This window comes from Macaca thibetana, chromosome 12 (assembly GCF_024542745.1).
Source record: "Macaca thibetana thibetana isolate TM-01 chromosome 12, ASM2454274v1, whole genome shotgun sequence".
In the NCBI taxonomy this organism is placed as follows: Eukaryota; Metazoa; Chordata; class Mammalia; order Primates; family Cercopithecidae; genus Macaca; species Macaca thibetana.
In genome coordinates this window covers 105,231,505-105,251,378 of record NC_065589.1, presented here as the reverse complement: position 1 = coordinate 105,251,378, position 19,874 = coordinate 105,231,505, and the positions used below count along the sequence as shown (strand labels likewise).

Sequence of the window (19,874 nt, the reverse complement as noted above, 5' to 3'; positions counted from 1 at the left end):
GTGTGCACGTGTGTGTGTGTGTGTTTAAAATCGCTAAAATGATTTATACACAGTTTGGCCTTTTAACTCAGAAAATGTGTTTTTATGTTCTCTCTTTTATTCTAATCCCTGAACTCACGTCTTTTCACAAATCCTATATGATATCTTGCAAATGGCAGGTACAGACATGCTGAACACCTATGTGCTCACTACTGCTTACTTGAATAACCTTTGAGCCATGATTTTTCTCTCTGAATGATGATGGCTCCAAGATTCCGTGAAAGACCTTCCTGTCTAAGAGTCAAACACCTGGACTGTGAAGGGAGAAAAATCCAGAAATGGCCCCATGCTATCACTTTTTAGCTTAGCTGTGGCAAGTCTATCTAAACCTATCAAACCTCAGAGTCTTCATCTGAAAAATGATGATAATTTTAAAGACTGACTTTTTATTGTGAAAACAAAATGAAATAATAAGTCAAGAATTTTATATAGTCCCCAGAAAATATAAATACTCATTCACTGTAGATAATATTATTATTAATTGCAGCAATTCGATAAATACTTGTCGAGATAGGTAAGCGTATGATTTTAATGTTTCTATAATTATTACTATTTTTTATTGTTATAATATTGTTTGCAAACCTCAATATATTGCAGGTTGAGGTGTTTTGGTGAGCCAAAAAATCACCTGGTTAGTTCACAAAGACAGATTCCTGAACTGCACACATGGTTCAGATTTGGGATGGAACAAAGAAATTTACGTATCTAAAAAGCCTCCCAGGTCTTTCTTCAGTCCACAGAAATTTTAAAAGCAGTGCATGGGCACCATGCATAGAATCTGTTAATGTTCGTATTTTTATGTTTTGTTGAAATCTAACTAAATACCGTGATTAATGACTAAGTCATCTGTTCATCTTTTGGGTATTTGACATAATGCAGATTAAATGTCTAGGACTCAGGTGACAGAATAAGATGAGTGCACTTCTCATCTTGATATTTTGGCCCCTTTTGAAAAAACGTTTTTCTTCTAGTGCAGTCATCCACTTTGCTACCCTCAATATAACTTATGTTATGTTTTCCAATTTTTTTTTTTTACCATTTTCATAATATTTCTTTTGGCTTCCTTTGCAGATTAAAAAAAAAAGATTCTGAAACAGATGGGAAATACGTGGGTCAGATTAAGCTACCTATGGTAGTTTGGGCGTGGTTTCAGCTGCTGTTACTCTAAGAAAGTTAACGTCGTACGTACAAGGTAGAATGCCCTTTCTCTCTCAAGTAACACTCAGAGGGCAGGTAGTCCACCCCAAAATGGCAACTCTGCTCCGTCAGGTCCAGGGATGCGGCTCTTGTACCTTGTTCCGCCACATTTCCAAGGGTGTTGCTGTTTTTGTCTGCATGATCTGACATAGCTGACTACCACAGTAACATTCCAGCCATCCAGAGGAAAGAAAGTAGAAGAGGAGAAGATATCTCTTCCTTTGTCATCATGATCCACAAATTGTGTTATTTCTTCTCACATTCTATTGTCTAGAACTTAGTCATATGGCTATATCAAACTCCAAGGGTGCATAAGAAATGTAGTCTTATCTGGGCAGGCTTGTAGCTAGTTAAAAATTAGACATTCTACTACCATAGAAAGGAAGGGAGAGAGGGCTAGTCTCTGCCACCTCACTCATGACTCTGTCCAGCTGGAGCTACACTGGGCTCAATATTTGCTGTTAAAAAGCCTCTTGCAGCCAGGCGCAGTGGCTCACGCCTGTACTTTGGGAGGCTGAGGCGGGTGGATCACAAGGTCAGGAGATTGAGACCATCCTGGCTAACAAGGTGAAACTCTGTCTCTACTAAAAATACAAAAAAAAATTAGCTGGGCATGGTGGCGGCCGCCTGTAGTCCCAGCTACTTGGGAGACTGAGGCAGGAGAATGACGTGAACCCAGGAGGTGAAGCTTGCAGTGAACTGAGATTGCACCACTGTACTCCAGCCTGGCCAACACAGAAAGACTCCGTCTCAAAAAATAAAAAATAAATAAAAATAAATAAAAATAAAATAAAATAGGCTCTTGTTATCAGATACTCAGTAACTGAGGATACGTTTATACAAGCTCAAAATAATGGATCAGTTCACTGGGATTGTTCTCTCTTGCCCAAGAGACCAAGCCACAATCATACAGGAGTTGCCTCTTGAAGATAATGTATTTTGCTCTTGAAGATAATATATTTGGGACAAAGTAGATCAAGTCAAACAGGTGCTATTTTTATACTAGAGTCACCAGGTGAGATCCATGCTAGGAAACAGAATACAAATTAAGAAGCTAGGAGATAATTCCTATATGAAACTTAAAGAGGAGGAAAAGGGACAGAGAGTCAATGAAGGTCAACATTAGAGGCAGCAAGATGTAGTGGTTATGAACATGGCCCTGGGGTTAATTCGTGTGTATCAGAATTCTGGCTCCTCCAGATGTGAGGATGTGGCACACATTATATAATTTAATATATAATTTTTACCTCAGTTTCCTTCTTTGTGAAACTGGAATAGAAATTGTAACTAACTCACTCATAAGCTTGTTATGAGGATTAGATTGTATAATGCCTATAAACACTTAACATTAGTACGACACATAATAAGCCCTCAATAAATGTTAACTATTATTAAAATGGGGTCTTTTAAATCCCCTATGGTCTGTTTTATTTAGCAAATAATCTTCCTCCATGATTAACTCTTTTTCAAGCTGGAAACTATGAATTAGATTGGCCAAAGAAAACAGAAGGAAGCAGCCAACCTGAAGAGCCAGTTTTTGCTCCACCATTCCTAGGACACACAGATGGGAAACTCAAAAGTTGCCAACCTTGCCCAAACAAATTCATGCCATGAGGCTTCTCCTGGATTAGTAAGCCCTGGCTAATTTCCTTGCCTGGGTAACTTATACAATGAGGAATAAGTCCAAACTCTTCTCCCAGTCAGTCCTGGAGAAATAAAAACCCTAATAAAAATAATTATAAACAAACCACAAGGAGGGTAATGCACCTTCCATTAAAGGCTATTGTGGGGTAGATGAAGTCTGTTGGGAAATGTGCAGCATGGCAGCAATATCTTGATAAATAAGCTAAGGCTGCAGTGTGCTCATGCTGATAACAAGCAGCATGGAACAACTGCCTCTTCTACAAAACCCTGGGATTTATGTCCAGTCTGCCTGCATTGAAAACCAGAGAATTAACTCATGAAACTCATATATCAACACATGCAGAAAAAGGAAATTACAGTATAGAAATGAAATTAGCATGAAATTAGTTAGCTGTAGAACATAAATAAAGGTACTGACACTTTTCTGCATCTTCTATAGCAAATGTCTTTGGAGAACTCACCAAACTTGGACTATACCTGATGGCTCCTGTGATTTATTTCAGCATTTTCTATCCTAAGCAGGTTGTTTGCAAAGTCCTTCAAGTATCATTAAGACAAATCGGGAAACACAGATAATTCTTCAAGAGAAGAATATGATCATGGAAAGACACTGCTTGTACAGAGTATCCCCGTGTGTCAGTGTAGCCTCCAGAACAGTGTCTTGTTGTATTTATTAATCCATTGCCACAGAGATTACTACAATCTGACTCAGAGTCCTAATTAATTTTTGGCACATTTAGAAATTGTGACTGTCGTTACCCAGGGAGCCTCTTAAATCAACCCCCCTTTTACTGCAGTTGCCTTTTTATGGTGTATATCACATTGAGAAATGGATTACAGGATCCTTAGCTTTAACTATCCTGCGTTAGTTGATCGCGCACTATGGATGTGTATTGCACAGTTTATGTATCATAGGGGAGCTAGGGTATGGATGATAGATTTAAACATGAAATTGGTGATGTCTGGGACCTGGTAGGAGGTGAGGCAGAGAAATACAGGCAAAAGTCAAGGCAATGGGATGGAAAAATCAGACATTTATGACAAGCTTAAAATGAACTTGTTAGTGAAGTGTAGTATTTAGAAAGAGTCCTATCTCGTTATTCAAGGAGGTGATTTTTTTTTTCATAGTACTCTGATCTTCTGATTGCTTCTTCTTCCCTTTTATGATCAGATCCCCTTCAATGTGCAAATGGATATCTGGGGGCAATGGTGATTTAGTTCTATGAAGTCATACTCTGCATCTAAGATGAATGAAGATCACATATTTAACTTGTCCAATATGTAGACATACAGTGTGAGTCGGTAGATATAGGGTTTAACTAATTTCCTGTTATCAACTTTCTTTGGGAGCTGGATTAAATTGTTCAATGTATTAGTATCTCAGTTTCCTCACCTATGAAATAGGATAATAATAAATAATCTTTCTAATTCATGAGGTAAGAACCAAATAAGATCTTCTATTTTGCTCTACCTAAGACATTTGGGAGGCAAGAAGCAGACACCCACAAGGACACCTGGAGTAAAATGTTATTTGTTTTCAGGTTAGACACAGACGGGAATAGAAATTGCAAGGACCCTTCCTTGAGACAGCCAAAGCTCATCTCCCATTCCAAGCCCATGTGGTCTTACACTCCTGGCATCTCTCATTCTCTCTGCAAGTTGGTTCCATGCCTCACCTTCAAACCATGGCAACCCAGTGAGGTCCTCCCACATGTGGCCCACAGTGGTGACTCTAGACTTGAATCTATCTTAGGACCCTTCAGCTCAGCTACTATAGAAAGCCAACTCGCCTCCTTATTGTCCTTTAGATATGTCAAGCTCATTTCCACATCAGGGCCTTTGTATTCGCACTTCTTCAAATGCTCTTCTCCCAACTCTATGCATGGTTTGCTCCTTCACTGCATTTCAATCTCTGTTCAAATCTCATTTTTTAAAGATAGCTTCCCTGATCACTGCACTTAGTATTACACCATCTGGTACTCTTTTCCCCTTATTTACTTTTATTTTCTTAATACCACCTATCATTATCTGGCATATATTTATTTTTTGTCTATTTCACCCACTAGAAATAGGTCAATGAGTTGTTGTTGTTGTTGTTTTCCTGTGATATGTCCTTTGCTTCGAAAACTCCCTCACACCTAAGAGGAACTCAATAGATACTGATTAACTGTATATATCACGAATAAGTGAATGAATGTCTCATTGCCCCAGATTTGTAGTTTCAAATTTTTAAGAGAATTTTTAATGGATGCATTTCATAATTTTCAGAAAGACCATTTCATCAATTTCTGCTTATAGATTTCTATCCATGTGCCAGCTGGATAGTCTCATCAGGCAGGGTTGAGATGGGGCCATTTCACATGGTGCTGAGCACAGGCACTTAGAGCATGGATAGCTAAGGGAGGCAGATCCCTTAAGTTGGGGCTTGGATGGTACAATCCTGAAGGCACCTTGGGTCTCTTGGACGACCAGCTTAGCTCTGAAAGACACAGAGGCCATCTTCCTGTGGCTAAGAATCTCAAGGTCAGAGACTAGGCCAGATCCTACAAGTACTAGCTCTCTGGCCTTAGTTGTAATTGTCCTTAAACTTTTTATTTACTCTGCATTTTGTATTGAGTTTCCATGAGTAACTAATAACAGCAGTGGTTAATATTTTTGAGTATTCCTGATGAGTCTAACACTTTATGTGCATATTTATGAAGCTTAACTCCTGGGCTTCTCATAACCATCTTCTGAGGTAGATACTATGATTCACTTCATTTTGCAGATGAAGAAATATGAGAATAGAGAGAAAATAAAGTGCCTAATGTCACTTGGTGAGTAATTAATACAAACAGAATTTGTACCCAGTTAAGTCCACTTTTCAGCCTTATTTAACAAGGTTATTTTAATCCACTCACTCCACTGTGGGACTTCCCAAGAAGTTCACATTTTCTTAGAAGTAACATTCTGATGAGGTGACACATACAAATATGATTTCAATAATAAAGTATTATGTGCAAGCTATTCTCATTAAACAAACATTTAAAATACATTAAATATACATTTGGGTCTGTGCAGTTCCACAGACTTAAGATCTAGTATTCTCTATGGCCTTTGCATCTCTTTTTATGGATGTGCATTAGAAATTACTTAATTTTTATGGCCCAGAATGGCAGGGTTTTTAATTAAGAAAGTCACCAATTTTTATAATAAGCAAATATCAAGCCCTAAAATGCTGCGCTCCATATCATGCTTTCACTTTGGGTTTTGGCAATATGCCCTAACAATACGTGCAAAAAAAGTGTCTGAAAGAGTCCTAAATAAGTTAAGGTTTACACTCATACTAATGGCAACACATAACTTTGTTGGCTTTCTTGAGCTCTGTTTATAATAATAATATGAACACACAAGGTACAAAATAAATGTTTGAGAAGGAAAGAATTCATTGATGCCCCTTTACTTAGCATTTACCATATGCAAGGCACCACGTTAAACACTGAGAGATCCATGATACATAAAACAACATTCCAAATTCACCCTGAGCACTTTTTTCTGAAACACAAGAACAAACCTGAAAAGCCAGTATGTGACTGCCCCAAATTTTGGTAATATCATACAGTGCAAGAAGAAATCAGGGATAGGTTTATCCCTTGAACTTATCTAGCTTCCCATTGCTAACTAGTAGGTTTTCCCCATGGAATTTCTCTCTTTAAAAAAGGCTGTGTGTTTCAATTGCATTAAAATTAAGCAGGTGAGAATTTATTTATCCTTGTATACTAAAGGTTTAACAAGGACGAGAAAAAGGCCATATTTACAAACACCAATCTATGGACTGCAATTGTTTTGCATCTTTCAATAGGATTGTTAGTTCTATTTTTGTTTGTTTTTGCACGTGTGCTTTATACAAAAGACTCTGTAAAGTCTTGATTTCCATATTTCTGGTGAAGCTCTTCCAGGTCTTCATGGCCCCATACCCATCAATCATATGTGCCTCACAGATTTCCTTTGTCAGTAGTACATATCAGTATGATTAATGGTTCAGTGTTCATACTCAGGAATCTGATTGGAGAACTGTCGTTTCATTTGTTGGAACGTATAATTCAAAAAGCATTGATGAAGTTGTCCAAAAAAAAGAGAGAGCAATGCAAGTCTGTCTTACTTATTATGAGCAACAAAGCTTGGTAGCTTATTAGTGTAAATAGGCTCTCTATGCCAGTATATTCCCTGGGGATAAACTAGTGATTGAGAGGGGTTGTTTAAGTTTTTAGAGTGATTATACATCAGCATTACATGGAAGCCCTATTACATGAAAGAGTGAGTATCACACCAGGTTGAAGGCTTCCTCATTGGCAGAATGAGGGCTCATGAGCTGTTTAGTAAAACCTTACTTTTGTTTTGTTTCTGACAGGGAGTACTAATTATTTACATACTTAAAATATTTATTTATTAATTATTAAATTAGCTATTTACTTATCTAAATTTATGTACTATTTATGTAAAAAATGATAGAGGGTTATTATTAAAAATAAGAAATATCAAATATGTTTTCAAAACCCCCCTGAAATCCTACAGTCCAAATGACTCTTGGTCTCACAGGAGGTCTTAAGAGTGACATAAGAAACTATAAAGTATCAAAATGCATTGAAGGTTTTCGAAAACCTTGCATTTACGCAATTCCTAGAAATCTGGTAAAAGGTGCATTTTAAGCTAGAACAGGTTTTAGTTTTGTGTTTTTTTGTTCTTCAATAAATTTTGTTTATGTATCTGGCTATATTTTGAGGGGAAACAGTTTGTTCTCACTGTTATAGTTACCTAAATTTCAAACATATTAAAGATTACATTTTTTAAAAAAAACAAAATTATAATATTATTTTGATAAAATGTTAGTATTTTAAAACCTTGGTTTTAGAAGGTCTTTTAAAATGTGTCAAAGCCCAGACTTTAAAAAATTTGGCTGAATAAAATAGAAAACTTCAGTATATCAAAAATACAAACAAAAAGCTATTAATTCACAGATAAAATTACAAGAGAAACATAATGGGAAGAAATGACAACACATGATAAAGAATTAATTTTTAATATTCTAAAGGTGCTTACTCTTAAAAATTAATAAAAATGAGATAAAAAGTACAATAGAAGAATGTACAAAGAGAAATATTTCTTCATAAAATGGCCAAATCAGTAACACAGGCTTTGTGTTCAAAGTGTTGATAAGTGCATACGTCACTAATAAAGAATCTATAGTATATATTTTATTATTATTCTAGAAAAATTTCAGACAATCAGCAAATGGAATGAATTTTATTATCAATATGCCATAGAAATTCGGTCATCTAATTTTTCTAGCTTATGTTATGTTGAGTCTGCATGTGGTCTCTCTTCCTGGAGGAGGGACAGGATAAGACCAGCAGTGTCCCATATGATTCCAAATGGAAGTCCAATAATGTCTTGGAGTTCACTACTTCTCATATCCAAACAGTGCTTTATCTACATTAATGTAGGTGTTTGTAATTTTAATATGGATATCAATGAGCAATCAGAGTTGTTCAAAATATAATTTTTGAATATACTTTTGTGATTGATAGTTATGCCCCAATCACTATGAAACTCAGATTATTATTAAAAAGAACCTTCCCCTCTTTCTTAGTACTAAATTCAGGCTCTTGTAGATCTTTCACAAGCTCTGCTTTGAGATCAGGTGGTGCTGTGGCACTAAAGTTGCAGGTTTCAGTCAAAAAATCCCAAAGCAGGTCTGCAGTTTCATTACCATCAGTAAAGCAATCAGATATGTCCAAGGTGGACAAAAAGTCATAGCACTCATACTTAAGCCCTAGGTTGTCCAGCATCTGAGTGAGGTCATCTGATGTGACATATAGGCAGAGGTCATCCTGGGGTAAGCGTGATCCGTACTTTCTCCACAGCTTGTCCCAGCCACTGCTTCCTGTGCAATAAAACACAATTCATGCTTTCATTTATTCTTTCTTTCATTTGCAGTCTGCCAGAAAGTACACTAGATGCTTAGAATAGAACAAAATAATAATCTTGTCCTTTGTGCAGTTCATATTTCAAGGAGTACGGGAGGAGAGAGAAAAATAAGTAAATATATGGTGATAAATGCTAAATGAAAAAGTAATCTGAATAAGTGCTAAGAGAGTTAAAGACTTTGATGGGTTGCTGTTTTAACTAGGGTGGTCACAGAATCTCTCTAATAACCTGACATTTGAGCAGAGACCTGACAGCAAGCCATGAAGATATCAGGGGGAAGATGACTCCAGGAGACAGATGAGCAGCTGCGAAGGACCTGAAGCAGGATGATACTTGGCCCATTAAAGAACTAGCCGGGAAGCCAGTGAAATTGGAGCTGAATGAGTGAGGGCAGAGGAGAAGGAGATTAGGTTAGAGAGATTAGGGGTGGGGAGTGGATGAAGGCACCAGATCACTTGGGGCCCAATGGGAAACCACCATAATGCTGTCTGATAGAACTTTCTGAACCAATGGACACAATCTATATCTGCATTGTCCAGCAGGATTGCCACTCACCACTTGTTGCTGTGGAGCACTTGAAAGGTGGCTTAGGACTTGAGTTTCAAGTGTGACTGAAGATCTGAATTTTAAGTTGCATTCATTTAAATTAATTTCAGTTTCAACTTCACTACTAAAACATGGTTTCTGTATGGAACAGCACATGAGGATGACTCAATATACATTTAATAAGGTCACTCTGGCCACACAGATGAGAAGAGAGTACTGGAGCATAAGGGCAGAGGTGGGGAGAACAGTGAGAAGGCTACTATAATCACCTGGGGATAGGTGGCGGCAGGTCCCACGGACCAGCGAGCTGGGAGGTGAAGAGAAGTGGTGGGAGTTTTTATGTATTATACTCCTAGATCCAACAAGGCTTGCCAACAGTTTGGATGTAGGATATGGGTAAATGGGAAGAATCAGTGATGACCCCAGTGATTTCTGCGTGGGGCCTGAGAAGATAGAATTGCCATTATTGGAGAGGAGAAGAATGAGGGATGAGCAATTTTGTATCATCAGGCCTCTGGTTTCAGGAATATAGATTTGAGATACCTAGTGGACATTCAGGTGGTGACATGAGAAAGGTAGTTGTTAGTCTGGAATTCAGACAAGAATCTTTAATAGTAAAAATTAAAATGGAAAAAAAAGAGCACAGTAATGATGATTTTTCTCAAATAAATGATTTTTTACTCTCTTCTCTCTATATAAAAAAATGATGCTGCCTTGGACTGACAATAACTAGGTGGATTTCTATAAATCTTGTCCCCAAGTTCAGAATACCCTTTAGCAATGTTTGTAGTATTTAATTGAAATTCTAACCCTGCAGAGAAGCTACGGAATACCTTATCTGAGGGAGACAGACATGAACTGAACTCTTCTTCTGATGCTTTATGAATGAGATGAGGCTTGTGAGATGAGCCTCTCAGAACTTAAATTTCCTCATCTGTAAAATGCGGATTATCTTACTTACCTTGAATACAACTACAAGCATTACATGAGATAATTTAATTATTGCACAATGGTAAGCAGATGAAAGATGTGTAATAAGTGCTTATAAAATACATGAATTAGTCTGCTAGTGTATTTTCCACTGATCGTAATCTTGAGACTAAAAAAAGCAAACCTGCTATTCAGAAATCTACAATAATAATGAATTTCTATTTATAGGCCTTCTAATACATGCATATTACATACACAGTCAGTACAGGCAGTAATAAAGAGCATGGTCTCTAAAACCCAATTGCCTGAGTATGAAGCCTGGCTTTCCCTCTTACCAACTTTATGAACCTGTCTCAGTTTTATCATCTGTAAAACAGGGGTGATAATATAATTCATTCATAGACTGCTACAAGGATTCACTGAGCTAATAAAGTAAAGGCCCTTAGAACCATGACACATTAGTTAGCATTACTGAAGTGTTAAACTGGATTTGGGAAAAGCAGTATAAGAGACAACTTACACTTTCTTTGTGCTTCTAGGATTAAATGTCTTGAGCTACTTTTGGTTCCCAAGTCCCCTTTATGATTTAGTGAGAGTAACTGACTCTCCAGAAAAATACACAAACAATACATACCCACACAGTTTGCATATGATTATAGAATGCTCAAAGACCCTTGACTCTCATGCATGGATTAAGCTAAAGTTCCCAGATTTAATTCAACCCAAGAGATGAACCAAGACAAAGAACAGGCTAAATAATAAATAGCCTAGGATAATTGGTGTTCTACTTATATTTCAGAAGAGGGGGAGGTAACTGTAGGATATGCTCTAGGAGAAGGTGGAATTGGAATGAAGTAGAAAGAATAAAACTTCCATTCAATGAAAATAAATGAGGGTTGTGAGTATTTATTAAAAAATCTTTTATTCCAAAGACAGTGAATTGTCTTCCTAAATAAGTGTTTGCCGGCAAACAAGATATTACAAGAAAATCAGCATTTCAGTGGCTGAAGAGAGGGTCTGTTAACATCATTATTATTATTTTTAACCTGGCAGAGAAAAAAGAACCAAACACTAACTGCAGAAAATGTGCTGGTGTCAGTGATGTGACTTGGTGCCATTTCTGAGCTGAGCAATTATGCACTTCCCAACTGATGCATTATAAATGGCTCTCGGTGGGCACAACATATGGTGTTACTTTTGTTTTCAACATGATATAAACCAGATTTTTTTTTCACTGCATTAAAAATAACACACAATGATTTGCCTCCTTCCTTACTCAGGTAAGGAGAGGACACACAGAAGCTTCAGTGATCTCCTTCTGGCTCATCTCCCTTAACCAGACAGGCTGCCTTTTAAATAGCAACCTCCCAATTGATGTTTGGCTATAACATTTGCAGAAAAAACATTTCTTTGATACAATTTTAGTGTGGGATACTCCACATTTTTTAAAAGAAATCCAACTCTCTTGTTCTTATGTCTCTTCTTTTTTATCCCCAGATCAAATTTCTTTCATCTCCATTATCAGGAACTTCTACTAGTTATCACTAAATGACTATCTCTTGAGTTGGGGTAATTCTGTAATAGATATTTACAAACACAGAGGAAAGGTTGATTTCCATCAAGCAACATAAATTTCAATAAGCTGACCAGTAAATGTTGTCATTTAATTCTGATTTCAATTTATTTTTCTTTCCCTAATTAGTTTTAGTTGTTCTTCATTGCTTTTGTCTGGCTGCTTCCATTTGCTCTGTGTGTGTGTGTGTGTGTGTGTGTGTGTGTGTGTGTCTTTTTTATTGAGTCTTTGATTCTTATTTATTAAACTCCATCTGCAAATATCCAGAGATTCCTGTGTTCTCTGATTTCATCAAGTCAGTTTTAGCTGAAATATACTCTTTTTCCTTGGATGTATGTTCAGAGCTTATTGTAGTTCTGATATCATAGGGCAGAAATAATAAACAATTAGTTTCAATTAAAACATGTTTACTGAGTATTGTCTCTGTGCCAAAGTCTTTACAAAGATCTAGGAACAGAGATGAATCTCCCTATATGCCTCCCTGTATACCATGAGTACTCAGTTTTGTGCATTGCAGAGCAGCTATGGATGACAATATTACCCTGCAACAAATGAACATACACAGAAGCATCTTCCCTTTTAGGTAATTATGAGGCAAATTCCACTGAGAAAGTGACCCAAAGAATCTTGATAAAAACAGAACCTAGTGTAAACCAATGTGGTATAGATATTCCAAGTTCTAGGTCAATATTCAACTTTAGGAAATGTTTCAATCTGTCGAGTGAATGAAAAATGGGGTTTAAATAATTATTTTGTTCACTGACATCGATATGAAAATGTCTGATTGGAAATTTCTTGGGATCAAATTTGTTCCCAATGTTGGAAACTAGATTTTATCTATTTTTCCAAAAGCTAACCAATATATTTGTATTGGGTATGTTAATATAACAAAGCAACTATTGCTATTTTTTAAAAATAGGAAACTACAGTCACCTTCATCATATACCTTCTCTGAGGGAGACAGACATGAACTGAACTCTTCTTCTGATGCTTTGTGAATGAGATGAGGCTCATCTCAGGGAGGGGAGCAAAATAATTTATCTCAGGGAAATGTATTGTTGTTAAGCAAGTTCATGTATGCACAGGTTTATCTAGGTGACAGAAATAGAATAAAAGGGAATTAAACTACTCTATAAGAGGGTTGCTGGGTCAACTGGTAGTTCTTCTTTTAACTCTCTGAGAAATTGCCATACTGCTTTCTACAGTGGTTGAACCACTTTACACTCTCACCAACAATGTATAAGTGTTCCTTTTACTCCACAACCTCATCAGCATCTGTTATTTTTTGTCTTTTTAATACACAGTCATTCTGACTGGTATGAGATGGTATTCATTGTGGTTTTGATTTTCATTTTGCTAATGATCAGTGATGCTGAGCTTTTTTTCAAATGTTTGTTGGCCACATCTCTGTCTTCTTTTGAGAAGTGTTTATTCACGTCCTTTGCCCACGTTTTAATGGGGTTGTTTTTCTCTTGTAAATTTAAGTTCATTATAGATGATGGATATTAGACCTTTGTCAAATTCATAGTTTGCAAATATTTTCTCCCTTTCTGTAGGTTGTCTGTTTATTCTGTTGATAGTTTCTTTTGCTGTACAGAAGCTCTTAAGTTTAATTAGATGCCATTTGCCAATGTTTTTTATTGCTTTTGGTGTCTTTGTCATGGAATCTTTGCCTGTTCCTATGTGCAGGATGGTATTGCCTAGGTTGTCTTCTGGGTTTTTATAGTTTTGGGTAGTCTTTAAGCCATAGTGAGTTGATTTTTATATAGAGTATAAGGAAGGAGTCCAGCCTCAATCTTCTGCATATGGCTAGCCAGTTATCCCAGCCCATTTATTGAATAAGAAGTCTTTTCCCCATTGCTTGTTTTTGTCAGCTTTGTCAAAGATCAGATGGTTGTAGGTGTGTGGCCTTATTTCTGGTTTCTCTATTCTGTTCCATTGGTCTATGTGCCTGTTTTTGTACCAGTACCATGCTGTTTGGTTACTGTACCCCCCTATAGTATAGTTTGGAATCCCATTACTGGGTATATACCCAGAGGAATATTAATCATTCTATCATAAAGACACATGCACATAAATGTTCATTGCAAGATTATTCACAATAGCAAAGACATGGAATCAACCTAAATACTCATCAGTGACAGACTGGTTAAAGAAAATGTGATACATATACACTATGGAACATTATGCAGTCATAAAAAAATAAAATGAGATCATATCTTTTCCGGGGACATGGATGGAGCCAGAAACTATTGGCCTTAGAAAACTAACGCAGAAACAGAAAACCAAATACTGCGTGTTCTCAATTATAAGTGGGAGCTTAATGATGAGAACTGATGAACACAAAGAAGGAAACAACAGACATTGAGGTCTACTTGAGGAAGGAGGGTGGGAGGAGGAGGAGGAGCAGAAAAGATTATGATTGGGTAGTGGGATTAATACCTGGGTGATGAAATAATCTGTTTAACAACCCCCCCCCCACTGGACACGTTTACCTATGTGACAAACCTTCAGATGTACCCCCGAACTTAAAATAAAACTTAAAAAAGAGGGTTGCAATAGAAAGTGAGGAGGTGGCATCTCAGCACTGAACTAAGAGGATATGAGGGAAGGCTGAGAGAAGTTATGAGAGCAGGTTCAATGGAAGGGAGTCCAGACTGAGCAAGAGAAAGGTGAGAAAGAGTCACGGTGGGACCTTAATGCTGAATTCTGTTCTTTGTTCCTCTTTCTCCCCCACAGGTCTCAACATCTGTCAAAAGCAAGAACGGTGTTTTGGAGAAGGAAGGAGGTAGGACTATGTCCATGTTTAGGGCAATGTGAAATAAGATGAGAAAGGGCAGTTGCAGTACATGAAAGATTTAGAGAGAAGAAATCAAAAGTTGAACTTGGAGCAGGCAGTGGATGGCAATCATCAGGAGCATTTAAGTCTGACCTCAGGAATCCTCAGGAGTAAAGGAATGGTGATGAGGGGATGGATTACCCAAGTTACTTGAAATGAGAGCTCCATCATTTACTCTGGATGTTTAAGAGTTAAGTATGATGTGCCCATAGGACTGGAGAATCTGGGGACATTCCAGTTATACTAAATTGATGACAATGATCAACATAGTTCACAATTCTATTTCTCTTTTCAGGTAGAATTATTTTTCACTGCAAAGTAATTCATTAATGTGAAAAGCGGGTTTTTTTAAAAAATTAACTTATATTTAATTAATTTATTTACTTAGCATTCTGACAAATAGAGGCAAAAAAAGCCAAGACATTCTTAGCTTTAGGAGAAAGAGAAGCAGAAAACCCCAAATAAAATATCTAAATCTTTCTTCTACTTTTGCTAAGTGGTTTTTCTTTTAGGAAAAAATGGATGGCTATAGCTGTGTAAATCTCTTCTAAGAAGTGCATATGGTAAAGGAAGGAGATCATCAAAATCTCTTTAATAATCTGTCAAATGTTATTCATTGCATTCTTATGTCTATTAACAATGTTTTCCTCTTTGGAATAGCTGTCTCCTGTGCTATAAGCAGTAATGAAGAATTGTTAACTGCATATTGAGAAAGTGAATAAAACATTTCCATCATCAAAACATTGATTAAATAATTTTTGACTCAAAATACTTTTCAAAAAAAGCTAACTGATTTTTGAGTCTTTACTCCCTTTCTTTTGATTTTTTAAATTATGAATGTTTATTTACAGATGGTACTCATGAACCACATATATGAAAAGATGTAACATAATGCAGATATGGTTATCCAGAAATAGCCCTTGAATAAACTGAGATGCAGAGACCAAATTCACATAGCTAGAAGTGCCTCAGTATTCTTGCTCCATGTATTAACATACAACACATTTCATTGAGTTCATTTTGGTCTTCAAGCTTCTTGATGCCAATAATCATCAATTAATTCATTCATGATACAGCCAGCAGAATACTGTAGCCATAAGGCACTTAGTCACTTCTCAGTTACATGTGGACTATTCATGCTCCCTTCTAAACTTCAGGCTGGCTTTGTCTTATTGGTAATATACACTCATAGATAGCTAACTTTTGGGTGCTCAGATACTTAACTTCTGAAAATATGTTGGAATAAACCAAGTATAAATAAAAGATTAGATCTACCATTGAGATGAAACATATTCTAAGATAAAAAATATATGACTTCTCAATGAATTGTTATTTCTGTCTACAATACTTTTTCTATATGATTGATGAATATCATCAAGAATAGGCTGCCTACAATGTTGATAACTAAGTTTACTTTGCAATTCTAAATGCAGTTCATAGCACTTTATTAGTTCAGAGAGAGGTTAGTAAGATGAATCCAGTTTCCATAAGCCCTTCTAAATGGGAAGTGAGACCTCTCCCACATGAATGAGTATTTTTAATGAATTAGAGATAAAAATAGTGTATCTAAATGTTCCCTTGGCGGAGAGGTTGTGTATAGGAGCTCTCTATTGCCAAACTTTCACATAAGGTCAAACCCAGGATTACAAGCTATAACCATGTTTGCCATCTTTAAAGCAATTCTTCATATTTAAGAACAAATCAATTTTTTAACATACAGTGCCCAAGTATGGGGTCTGGTATAACTTTAGGGAGACAGAGTCTGTTGTGTATCTAAAATCAACCCATAAGTACTGGTGGACAATCGATAAAGATTGCTGAATGAAAGAAGTCATAAATACTGTCCTCAACAATGTCAATGTTTCATTATCTAAAAATGTTTACTTGTGTTCTCTGTGTGATACTAGATCCCTGCCAGCAACTGGTCATGCTCACATGCCTCGCTAGAAAATAAAACACCAACACAAAACACAACAAATGAACTGTTTTTGATAGGCATTTGAAAAAACCTATAGCAAGCAGTGTTGATCATGGCTCTAAGAATGCAAGTTAATTAAATTTGATGATATCTGAAATACTTAAACCTTTATTTATTAATAAACATCACAGAGGGAAAAGAAACATTCAAATGGCACAAAGTAGGTAAAATAAACGTTTACTATTTTTGGTCTCATTTAAAATCTTTTGTCAGTTGAATTTACTCTAAGCTTTATAAAAAGGATTCTTATATAGAAGAGAAAGACATATTTTACCAAAAGAAAGAAGTAAACAAATGTTTAATTCCATTATACCTTCTAAATTGAGAACTGTTGTGAATAACTTCCCTAATACTGTGAAAATTAGCTGGTGATGATTAGAGGCCAAGGCAAGAATTTCATAATGAAGACAAAATACATAAGCTTCTTTCAAACACAGGGGTCCATGCATACATGTACTATTGCTGTTTTTAAATTCAGGCTGAATGAAAATAACTTACCTGACACAACAATAATGAGAATCTTAGCATTGGTACCTAAGAGACTATGGAAGAATTTCAGGGTAGCTGGGATGTCTTTTACATAATACAGCATCTAGAAATGAGGAAAAAGAGAAATGAGATGCTTCTTTATGTTGAAGTCTTTATTGCTTGGGCTAGATGCTCCTAGAAAGTTTGATTTTCTAGTTGAGTTAATTTTTATTGAAGAAAACACTTAAGAAATTTAAAAATAAAAGACGTTGCATGAAGACATAGAACAATAATGTGAGAAAATATTTGGGGAAATGGAAAAGTATGGTATTTGTTCGACTAGAGTCAAATGATTTTAAATTTACTCTTTCTGGCTTCCATAGCATAGACATTTATAGCTGGAGACACTTAGTCACCATTCCACATGGGGACATGAATCCTATGCCTATTCTATAATTCGTGAATTGCAGTTCTTCTGGGAGAAAATGGTTTCGGCACCATAAAAACAGATCCCATTTCATGGACCGTTGCTTTACAATTAAGCCCTTTGCACTAGCTTCTCCATATGCTCACAGATGCTTTTTTAAAATCACAGAAAATGTGACAGGCTCTGATGATGACAGATTCTGTAAGAAGTTGGACTAAATAAAGCATGAGGTTATCTGCTTGGCCACAGGGTGTTTAGGGGTCAGGCCACCCATTTTTAATAATTATGGACCAATCTCTAGTGAAGTACAGGCCTTTCCACCCAACACAGAGCTTGGACTTAGGTATTGACAATGGGAAATTGTTCCCCATGGCTGGCATCTTTGGACCCCACCCCCATAGACACTTCTTATATCTCATCTTCATCTTTGTTGGACAAGAATTCAATGTTCCAATAGCCTGTCCTTAGAGAACTCATTGCACAAAAGAAAAGTACTTTAGCTATGCTTCTTTCATATGAATGAATGAAATAAAATGGACCTGACCTGTGCATGGCTCATGGTGTCCTTAGGGACCACACTCCACATTTTCCACCACAGGGACCATAGGCAGGTACCCAAATATAGCAAATCAATATGATGACTAATAATCTGCAATATGACCTGGCTAGAAATGTAGAGGTGGCCCATAGAAGATCCCTTAAATTTTTCTCAAAGACAGTGAAATTTTCTGAATTGACATTGAGGTTGTAAAAGTATCATGAGTGTGTGAGGACTATAGTGAGTAATAGAGAGGCACAGATGCTGCACAGAAAAATGGGGCGTAGACAGAGATGGAGAGAGAAGAACAGGATAGAGATGCAGAGGGAAACAGAATTGCTGTGAGAAAAAAGGAACAAACATGGAAGTTTTAAGAGAAATAGGAAAGAGAAGTTGATTCCCGAAATCAAAACATTTATAAGAGAAAAGAATAGGATCCAGGGTTAAGCAGAGGGAGTGTTTTTTGATAAAAGGAGGTTTTTGCAGTAAGATGGAAGAAGGAGATGGTGCACAAATGCAGTTATGTTTGCAAAGTTAGTAGGTGAAAAATGAGTTTCTATCTCGTAGTTTCTATTTTCTCTATACATTGTGAAGTGAGGTCATCGGTTCAGAACGAATGATCTGGGAGAGACTGCAGGAGTAGTAAGGAGAGAGGGGAGTTATAAAACAGTTATGTGAGGAAGTGGGAACAAAAGCAAATCTGGTAGAGAAATATCTTGGCATCTGGACAGTGAAAAGTACTACCTGACAGGCAAAAGATTTCATCAGCTAAAGAAGCAGAGACATAGAATTGCCTGTATATGACAAAATCGGAGTATTTCTTCCTTTGACTTGTAGTAAGTTTATTCTTTTGGGGTGACTATCATTGTAGACCAGGAAGAAAAATAGTGTTTTGTTGTTAATCAAGTGGTATTGCCAAAATATGTACATTTCCCTATGGTAACCAGCTTCCAAAACCCATACATCCCTTATGCTATTCAGAAATATTAGTTATCTCTGGAAATCCAGCCCCATGTTATCTACTTAATAGTCACTCCTTTTCTATAACATGTGTGAGTCAGTTTGTTGGATCTGGATGATGGAAGTACAAATTTATTGAACTGAGGCATCATTTAATCTGCCCCTTCGACGATATGTCCACTACAGAAACACTCTGGGACATTGGTCCACCCAAACCTTTAGAGTCACTAGAGAATATGTTATGATGTTATCATTCTCAAATCTCTATATAAACATTCAATGATATAAAAATAAATTAAAGACTGGGTGCAGTGGCTCACACCTATAATTCCAACACTGTTGGAGGTTGAGGTGGGAAGATCACTTGAGCCCAGGATTTCAAGACCAGTCTGGGCAACATAGTATGGCCGCAGCTCTACAAAAAATAAAAAAATTAGTTGGGTGTGGCGGTGCACACCTGTGGTCTCAACTAACCAGGAAGTTGGAGTGGGAGGATTGCTTAAGCTCAGGAGGTTAAGGCTACAGTGAGCTAAGATCATGCCACCATGCTCCAGCCTGGGTGACACAGTGAGACTCCCATCTCAAAAAAAGAAATAAGAATTAAGCCAACATTTTTAACAATGGATAACTGTAGATGTATTTTGATTAGAGAAAACTGGTTTTTTGAATGTTAAAGAGAATCTTAGTATTATAAACGTCTTCATCCTTTATTTGGGCAGATCATAGTCACTTGTAAAATTAGAAATCAGAAGATTTTCATTTTCCTTT

General features: G+C 36.6%; 1 protein-coding gene across 2 annotated transcripts in view; it reads right to left on the bottom strand.

The window, feature by feature from the left end:
- Nucleotides 1-6,209: 6,209 nt before the first annotated feature.
- HNMT (histamine N-methyltransferase) overlaps nucleotides 6,210-19,874 on the bottom strand; it is a 1,236,603-nt gene continuing 1,222,938 nt past the window's right edge. For both annotated transcript variants that reach the window (XM_050751002.1, XM_050751001.1), the window contains 2 exons: nucleotides 17,212-17,305; nucleotides 6,210-8,803 (listed from right to left, as the gene is read on the bottom strand). In XM_050751002.1, the coding sequence (XP_050606959.1) occupies nucleotides 8,448-8,803; nucleotides 17,212-17,305 (450 nt within the window). In that variant the 3' untranslated portion in view covers nucleotides 6,210-8,447. The remainder of the gene's footprint in view (nucleotides 8,804-17,211; nucleotides 17,306-19,874) is intronic.